Source organism: Myotis davidii, unplaced genomic scaffold (assembly GCF_000327345.1).
Source record: "Myotis davidii unplaced genomic scaffold, ASM32734v1 scaffold859, whole genome shotgun sequence".
NCBI lineage: Eukaryota > Metazoa > Chordata > Mammalia > Chiroptera > Vespertilionidae > Myotis > Myotis davidii.
The window spans coordinates 32,871-42,279 of NW_006290029.1; the positions used below are offsets into that span (position 1 = coordinate 32,871).

At 37.2% G+C, this 9,409-nt stretch overlaps 1 protein-coding gene across 1 annotated transcript in view; it reads right to left on the reverse strand.

The window, feature by feature from the left end:
- The window catches only part of MIPEP (mitochondrial intermediate peptidase), a 94,213-nt gene that overhangs the window by 24,619 nt on the left and 60,185 nt on the right, over positions 1-9,409 (reverse strand). The window contains exons 10-11 of the mRNA XM_015563309.1: positions 7,936-7,996; positions 1,257-1,309 (exon numbers count right to left, since the gene is read on the reverse strand). Of these exons, the coding sequence (XP_015418795.1) occupies positions 1,257-1,309; positions 7,936-7,996 (114 nt within the window). The remainder of the gene's footprint in view (positions 1-1,256; positions 1,310-7,935; positions 7,997-9,409) is intronic.

Consider the following 9,409-nt stretch of genomic DNA (forward strand, 5'->3'; position numbering starts at 1 on the left):
TCCTGCTGATGCAGAAAAGAACATATAAAGTTATTGATTTCTGTTGTATGACAAATACCAAAAGAAATAATTTTTAAAAAGTCTAATTTTAGTGAAGTACTTAGTACTTGATGTTTGAATAATACATAGTAATAAAAACACTTTAAAGTTTAATACCAATAAAACAAATATATTATTATCGTGATATATGCTAACATGCATTAATGAAGAAAAAGGCACAAAACTTTTATTTTCTTCTATTACCTAAACCAACCTTAATTATCTTAGTTAAACTGTATACCTCAAAAATCTGTAAGAGAAAAATGTTAGTCCTGGCTGAATGATTCAATTGACTGGAGTGTCATCCCATGCACCAAAAGGTAGTCGTGCCATATACTTAGGTTGTGGGTTTGATACCCAGTTGGGGCATGTAAGGGAGGCAACTGATTGATGTTTCTTTCTCACATCAATGTTTCCCTCTCTTTCTTTCGCTCTCTGAAATCAGTAAAACATATCCTCGGGTGAGGATTAAAAAAAAAAAGAAACAGAAAAATGTTAATAATTTGCTAAAGAGTAGGATCCTAAGAGTTTTTAAAAATTCATATTGTGCATATACAGTTCCTTGGGACATAAACATTTTAAAATGTGTTCATTTTAAGTAGAACACCATATTTCTTGGGTTTATATGCAAATATAAAAATTACAGAAGTAGGGAATTTTTAGGAAAAAATATCTACACTTTACCACAATAAAATACACACAGGCGAATACAGAAGCCAGAGGAATAATCAACTTGTTTCCTAAGTTTTAATTTCATTTATATCCTTCCAGATCCCAAGTACTACTTTATTCCTTCATTGGTTCAACAAATATTTGCTGACCACTACCCTCAACCAGAAACAGGATACAACAGGGTTCTAGCAAAGTTCCAGTCCCCTAAATGTTCAAAGTCTAGAAAGAGAACCTGGAAGTTACACACAGGAGAAGGGCAAGATTCTAGACATCATGGGGAGAGATTTTAAAGTCTTAAACAGGAAATGACATAAGCTATAGAATAGGCTTGTGGGGGAGAGGTAAAGCATGTTACTGTGACTGAGAGCATAGCTTTTGTAATCCATATTAAATGTGGGCAGATGCTGATCATGCCAGCAGAGGGACTGAACTGGAGAAGACAGAAGTTTGTAATGTGGGCAACTGAGTAAGGAAAGTAGTTGCACAATTAATGTGCAAAGTGCTCAATAAATACTAACTTTTTTCTTCCTTCTCAAAAAACTTACCTTTCTGCACGAATCACACCACTGTAGTAGGGGGGATCCCAAGGCATTAATCCCTACAATGAAAAAGTTCACTGTTATGAAAGCTATCGACTATTTCACAACTTTTATCAATAATTTAGCTAGTTTATAAGATGTAAACCAGTTATTATATCAGAAAAGCTCTATAAAACCCTAAAAATTCATGACTTGGCAGGAAATACCTGCCTCTTTATTTTAACTTCTCTATAATCAATGAGTGAGAGTTATAAGTAAGGCATAGTCCCAGAATTTGGGGAAAAGGTTAAACAAGTATCATTTTAAAATATAAACTAATAAAAGTCAACATTAATAGATGAAATCAGCCATGTTGAAATTTCTCCCAAAATATAATCCATAAAATATAATGGAGGTAAGATTAGTGTATTAAAGGTAAGATTACGTTCTTTCTAAACCTAAGCAAGAAGCTTAGGGTGGATCCCCAAAATGAAAGCAACAATTTAAAATGTAACTAAAGCAGAATTAACTCTAATCTTAGCAAAGAAAATATGTCATGGAGAAATGCTATAATAACACTGTTTTTGACAACTGGTACAGAACAATGAAAAAAAGAAGCGTGGATACCTGAAGGATCATCCTCCCCACAAACTATGCAGGTGACAAAGAGTGTTTCAGAGGCAAGGCGGCAAAGTCAGACTACTTGGGTTCACGTCTTTGATCCACACTAGTTTTAAGACTTGGAAAACTTATTTCTGCTCACTGATGCTTTCTTGTTCTCCTCCTATGTGACCTGATCTCTTCCAGGCTATTCCCTTAACCTACCTCCTCCGACTGTCCCCCTCCCTCATTCTACTCTGGCTGCAATGGCCTCCCCATGGCTCCCTGATCACACAGGGCAGCCTCCTGCCTCAGGCCCCTGCACCTGCTACCTCTCTCTTAGAATGGTCTTCTCTATGCTGTCTCCATGGCATACTCCTCACTTCTTCCAAGTTTTTGCTCAAGTCCACTTACTGACCAATACGTATAAAATAGCAACCTCCGTCCCCTTTTCTCTGCATTATTTTCCCTATAGCCTTTATTCACTTTATATTTTTATTAAAAAATTTTAATGTTGACACTATAGATGTCTCCCCTTCCTCTCTCTTTACCCACCTCCAACTATACCCCCCTCCCTCTCCCTTGGCCTTCACCACACTATTGTCCATGTCCATGGGGCATGGATATATATTCTTTAGCTAATACCTTCACCTTCTTTATTCAGTGCCCCCCACCACCTTTTCCTCTGGCACCCGCCAATCTGTTCCATGTATCCATGGGGCCAGTTCCATTTTGTTCATAGGTTTATTTTTTTCATTAGATTTTACATATTAGTGCAATCATATGGTATTTGTCTTTCTATGAATGGCTTATTTCCTCTAGCATAATACCAGTACTCTCCAGATCCTTCGATGCTGTCACAAAGGGTAAGAGTTCCTTCTTTTTTACAGTGTATAGTATACTATTGTGTAAATGTACCACAACTTTTTTATCCACTCATCTGCTGATGGACACTTGGGCAGTTTCCAGATCTTCGCTATTATAAACACAGAAATGCATGTATTCTTTCTGATTGCTGTTTCAAGATTCTTGGGATATTTTCCCAGAAGTGGACTGCTGGGTCAAAAGGCTGTTACATTTAATTTTTTGAGGAAACTCCATACTGTTTTCCACAGTGGCTGCACCAATCTGCATTCCCACTAATAGTGCACTAGGATTTCCTTTTCTTCAAATCCTTGCCAGCACTTGCTGTTAGTTGATTTATTGATGGTAACCATTATGGCAGGTGTAAGGTGATAACTCATTTTAGTTTTTTGGTTTTTTTTTTAAATCCTCACCCAAGGATATTTTTTTCATTGGTCTTGAGAGAAAGAGTGGAAGGGAGGGAGGGAGAAAGGGAGGAAGAGAGAGAAAGAGGACTTCAACTGGCTGCCTGCCACATGTACCCTGATCAGGAAAGGGATCGAGCCTGCAACCGAGGTACATGCTCTTGACAGGGAATTGAACCCATGACCCTTCCATCCATGTGCCAACACTCTAACCACTGAGCAACTGGCCAGTGCTCATTGTAGTTTTAATATGCATCTCTCTTACGATTAGTGACCTTGAGCATTTTTTTCATATCTATTGGCCATCTGTATGTCCTCTTTGGAGAAGTATCTATTCAGGTCCTGTGGCCATTTTTTTTTTATTAGATTATTCTCCCGTTGTTGAATTGGATAAATTCTTTATATATTTTGGAAATTAACTCCTTATCAGATGTATCACTGGCAAATATGTTCTCCCACACAGTGGGCTCTCTTTTCATTTTGTTTTGTTTTTCTGTGCAGAAGCTTTTTAGCTTGATGTAGTCCCGTTTGCTTATCTTTTCCTAAGTTTCCCTAGCCCCCAGAAACATATCAGCAAAAAGAGTGCTGTGAGAGATGTCTTGAGATTCTACTGCTAATGTTTTCTTGGGTTTTTATTATTTTGTGTCTTACATTTAAATCTTTTATCCATATTAAGTTTATTCTTGTGTATGATGTAAGTTGGTGGTCTAGTTTCATTTTTTTCATGTATCTGTCCAATTTTTCCAACACCATTTATTGAAGGGACTGTCTTGACTCCATTGTATGCTCTTGCCTCCTCTGTCAAATAGGAATTGAGCACAATGGCTTGAATTGGTTTCTGAGGTCTTTGTTCTGTTCCATTGGTTTATATGCCAGTTCTTATGTTAGTACGAGGATATTCTGATTACAATGGCCTTGTAGTAGTTTGATATCTGATACTGTGAAACATCCAACCTTGTTCTTTTCCCCAAGATTGTTGTGGCTATTCGGGATCTTTTTTTAAAAAAAAAATTTGTTTCATTGCTTAAAATATTACAAAGAGTATTACAGATGTCTCCTTTATTTTTCCCCCTTGACCTTCCCCCGGCCTCCCCTAACCCCCAGTGTCTTGTGTCCATTGGTTATGCTTATATACATGCATACAAGTCCTTTGATCTCTTACCCTCTCCCAACCCTCCCCGGTCTTCCTGCTGTAGTTTGACATTCTGTTAGATGCTGCTCTGCCTCTGTATCTATTTCTGTTCATCAGTTTATAATGGTCTTTATTATCCATAAATGAGTGAGATCATATGGTATTTTTCTTTCATTGACTGGCCTATTTTACTTAGCATAATGCTCTCCAGGTCCATCCATGCTGTTGCAAATGGTAAGAATGCCTTCTTTTTTACAGCAGCATAGTATTCCATCGTGTAGATGTATCTCAGTTTTCTAATCCATTCATCTACTGATGGGCACTTAGGCTGTTTCCAGATCCTAGCTATGGTGAATTGTGCTGCTATGAACATAGGGGTGCATATATCCTTTCTGATTGGTGTTTCTGGTTTCTTGGGATATATTCCTTTTGTTAAGTTGTATGAGTTCCCTATAAATGGTGGAGATTAAACCCTTATCGGTGATAACATTGGCAAATATGTTCTCCCATGCAGTGGGCTTTCTTGTTGTTTTGTGATGGTTTCTTTTGCTATGAAGAAGCTTTTTATTTTGATGTAGTCCATTTGTTTATTTTCTCTTTAGTTTCCAATGCCCTGGGAGGTGTTCTGGAATTTTTTGTTCTAGGTCTTTGAAATATAACATTGGTATTTTAATAGGAATTGCATCGACTCTATAGATTGCTTTGGGTAGTATAGCCGGTTTAATAATGTTAATTCTTCTAATCTATGAACATGGTATATGTTTCCACTTATTTGTATCTGCCTTAATTTCTTTCTTCAATGTCATATCTATAGTCTTTATATCCCCATATGGCACAGCACATGTTTATTTTTTCATGTGTTGTGCTTTCTTCCCCTAAGCTTCATGACGGCAAGGAACTTGTTTACATTTTCCCCTATTACATCCTGGTGGCACCCTGAACACCGCCTGATACTCAGTATTCACCCAATAGCTATTTGGTGACTGAGTGAACAGCACCTCCCAAACAGGATTGCTTAATGCACTTAAACTATTAAACAGAACACCTGGCATTGAGTAAGAGCTCTGTAAATGTTAGCTTCTATCCTTATTACCATTATCCTTCAAATTTCACTTTAGATATCATCTCCTTGAACAATAAGGTACTCTTTCTTATATTCCATGATCATATGTCTATCATGGACGTACTCCAACATAAGATACTTGTAGGTTTATTTTATTTTTCTAGTCCCTGAGTGTTAAGTTCCTGGCACATATTTCCTCCAACAGATGATCATTTACTATCTGCTGGTATCGAGTGCAGGCTCTAATGATACAAAAAAAAAAAAAAAAAAAGGACATGACTCGTGCCAAGGGGCCAATGATGTTGCAGGCAGTAGAAAGATAAGTGGGTCAACAATCTGAGAGCATTGAAACCAATGGTATATCCTGTCTGTGATGTTGAACCATTGACACAGAACCTAGGAGAAAGGTATTTAAATCGCAATGGAATCCGGAAATATTTGGAGGTGAGTTGAGTTTTGAAGAATAGAATCAGTTAATCCAGATGAGAAAGGGGGAAAGGCATCCTGGTATATGATATTTGTGAATTATTGGAAGCTAACTACCATAGTTGCTGGCACATAAATGTCAGTTAGAATTAAAGAACAAGGGAAAGCAAAGCTAAAGTAAGTGAAGAGAGTGCAAAAGCACCATATAGGTATTAGTAGAGAGCAAAGGGCACTAACTTGGCTGATAAGTACAGCAGAAAATAAGGCTAGAGAAGCAGGTAGGGTCAAAATCACCAAAGGCTTGATGGGGAAAAGCTAAGAAACAGGAAGAATTACATGGAGTGACAGAAAAAATGTTAAACAAGGGAGTGACAAGATCAGATTTGCATGGAGCAACAGAAAAATGTTAAACAAGAGAGTGACAAGATCAGATTTGCTTTTTAGAAAAATTCCTCTTATGATGATTAATTAATTCATTAGTTTCTATTTCAGGTAGGTGCTGAGTACATACTCAGTGTCTAAAACTGAGTTAGGTACATTGCTAGGCACTCACAATCCAGGATGGTTTTGAAGGGGGCCTGACAAAAGGCTAGAAAACCAGTTTGGCAACAATATGGGTGAGTAGTAGTAATAATGACCTCAACCAGGACTATGGCAATGAGCCTGAAGAGTAGGGAACACGGAGTTCTCAAGAAGGTAGAATCTATAGGACTTGATAACTGATTATAAAGGGTTGGGGAAAGTCACGTGGAGGGATTGTTGAAACACAAAACTATGGGACTTAAGACTCAGTGAGCCTCAGATGGGGCTGGAAAATTTGTACTTCTAGTAAGTTCCCAGGTGATGCTACTGCTTCTGGCCCAAAGAACACACTTTGAGAACAACTGGTATAAAGTAAGTCCAGGTTCCGTCTTGGGGAAGAGAGTGAATAGCGGAACCATTCACCAAAACACATTCTTTGTGAGAAGATGGGCATTTAATAAATAAATGCCTGCCAAATAACCTTCATCAATGACTATATAAACATCAGATTGTTGACTCACTTATCAGAGCCTGCCAGTGTGGTTCAGTGGTTGAGCATCAACCTATGAACCAGGAGGTCAGGGTTCGATACCCAGTCAGGGCACATGCCTGGGTTGTGGGCTCCATCTCCAGTAGGGAATGTGCAGGAGGCAGCTGATCAATGATTCTATCTCATCATTTATGTTTCTTTCTCTCTCTCTCCCTCTCTGAAATCAATAAAAACACATTAAAAAAAAAATGTCTAGGGAGAATAGTTTCAAGTCATATTAGCTTTTCGCAACACATTTTATTTTTTAGTTTCTATATTCTGACCCATTACCTGGTTTCTTAAGTGGATTTGCCTACCTAAGCAACGTGTACAGATGGCTATTATTTTGCTAGATACAATTCTTACCATAAATTAAGAAATTGATATGCTACTCTAGAAATAGGTGAATTTAATAGCATTAATCTCTTTCTGAGTGGTTGCATCTGGGAAGCTGATACGACAACACTGACAGAACAATGCCTTAGACAACCCCAGCAATCCTGTAGCGCCCTCAAAACATACGAAAAGCAGGATCCTAATACCTGGAATTCTATCACTCTCAGAGCACCCCAATCACTTGACCAGCATTCTCACCATAAGGACATGTACGTTTGTATTATAACATCATGTGATCCTTTGATCTTGGGATTGAAAAAAGAAAACAAGTATTTTTAGAATGGGTATACTTTGTCATTCATATTGATTTGAGTTCCACAAATTAGCAAACAAGTAAACTGCAACATTATCACTGATGGTTAAAATTGGCACCTGCCAGATCAAGCATACACCTAGGCTCCTTTAAGGCTGCTTCAAACAAAGAAGCCAACTTTCTACAGAACGGAGGAAGCCATTGCATGAGTGTATATTAATATACATGTGTTAATATACATATATGTGCGTGTGCGTGTGTGTGTGTGTGTGTGTCTGTGTGTGTGCACATATATATTATGTCAACTAACCAACAAAGATATACTGGGTTTTCCTGGAAACGTCAGTGTCAGACATATGAATCAAATATTTCAATGCCTTTATTCACCAAAACCAAGGATCAGAAATAAAACAACATATACCTTTCGCATATCACAATAAAGTTCTAGATTCAAAGATAATGACTTCAGCGGATAGACAGTTTATGTTATAATAAAAATGTTCCAGCAGTTACTTACAGAATTTTGAGGATTTAGTTTCATTTTCATTCCTCGTATAATCTCAAAATCTTTTAGAGTTCTGTAAAACAGGTTTGTCATTAATTGTTAGGACAAAATTTTAGTAAGTATGTGACAAAAAACTAGTTTGCTTATGTTAGATTCCAATATTCATGATTTAATTGGAAGTAATTTGTGGTGCAAATATAAAGAAACGAGTATTACATGTGTTAAAAGAGAAAGCAATATATATCCATCAATAAATGATGGCAATTGGCAATTTCTATCTTAAAAAAGCATCCTGACATATACATGTCTTTTTTTAAATATATATATATTTTTATTGGTTTCAGAGAGGAAGAGAGAGGGAGAAAGACAGAAATATAAATGACTGGAGACTGATCTGCTGCCACCTGCACACCCCCTACCGGGGATGGAGTCCACAACCTAGGCATGTGCCCTCATCAGGAATCAAGACCTGACCTCCAGGTCAATGCTCAACACTGAGCCACACCAGTCGAGCCCAACAGATACATGTCTTAAAAGTACTAAAGCATGGAAAAATTAGCAATGTAATAGAAACATAAAAAATATTAATTGTAAATTTTAAATCTCTACTTTTTTGTTATACCTTAAAAAGGTAAGAACATATTACTTTCTGTAAAAGAATATTAGCATAAGATTATATTTAAGATTACTACTTAAAATTTTTCCTCCATAGAAAAACACTGGCTGAACAAAATATCAAATGCATGCTTAATGTGTGTGGAATATGAAGTTTCTATTAGAATTAATTCCTATATATAATTAAAAATCTGAGGATGTTTGCTTAAAATATAATCTACTAGGTGTACCAGTTAATAATGCAGGTTTTGTTATCAAAGAAAACCCATAATTTCAAGAGAAACATCAAAAGTGCTTTATTCAAAGTAATGTCCATCGCTAGCTACACATTTCCCCCATTTTTCAGGAAATTTGTGGATACCGTCCCAATAGAACTTTCCTCGTTTTGAGGCAAACCATTCAGAGACACAGCTTTCCACTTCTTTGTACGTTTAGAAGTGCTGCTCAGAAAGTGCGTATGCCATCAATCGAAACAAGTAGTAATCTGAAGGAGAAAGGTCTGGTGAATACAGTGGGTGGGTTAATACTTCCCAGGCAAGATCTTTTAATGTGTCTTTAACTGGTTTTGAAGTGTGTGATGGTGCATCATCATGAAGCAAATTTACTTTGCCTTGTCTTCTGGAACATTCTGGTTGTTTCACGATCAAAGCGTGATTCAAATTGATTATTTGTGGTTGGCAGCGGATCAGTATTAACTGTTTCACCTGGTTTTAGAAGCTCATAATACACCACACCTTCCTGATTCCACCAAACACAGAGCATTGTCTTCATTCCGAAGAGATTTGGCCTTGCAGTCGATGTTGATGGTTGACCTGGATCAACCCATGATTTTGTGCATTTGGGATTCTCAAAATAAATCCACTTTTCATTG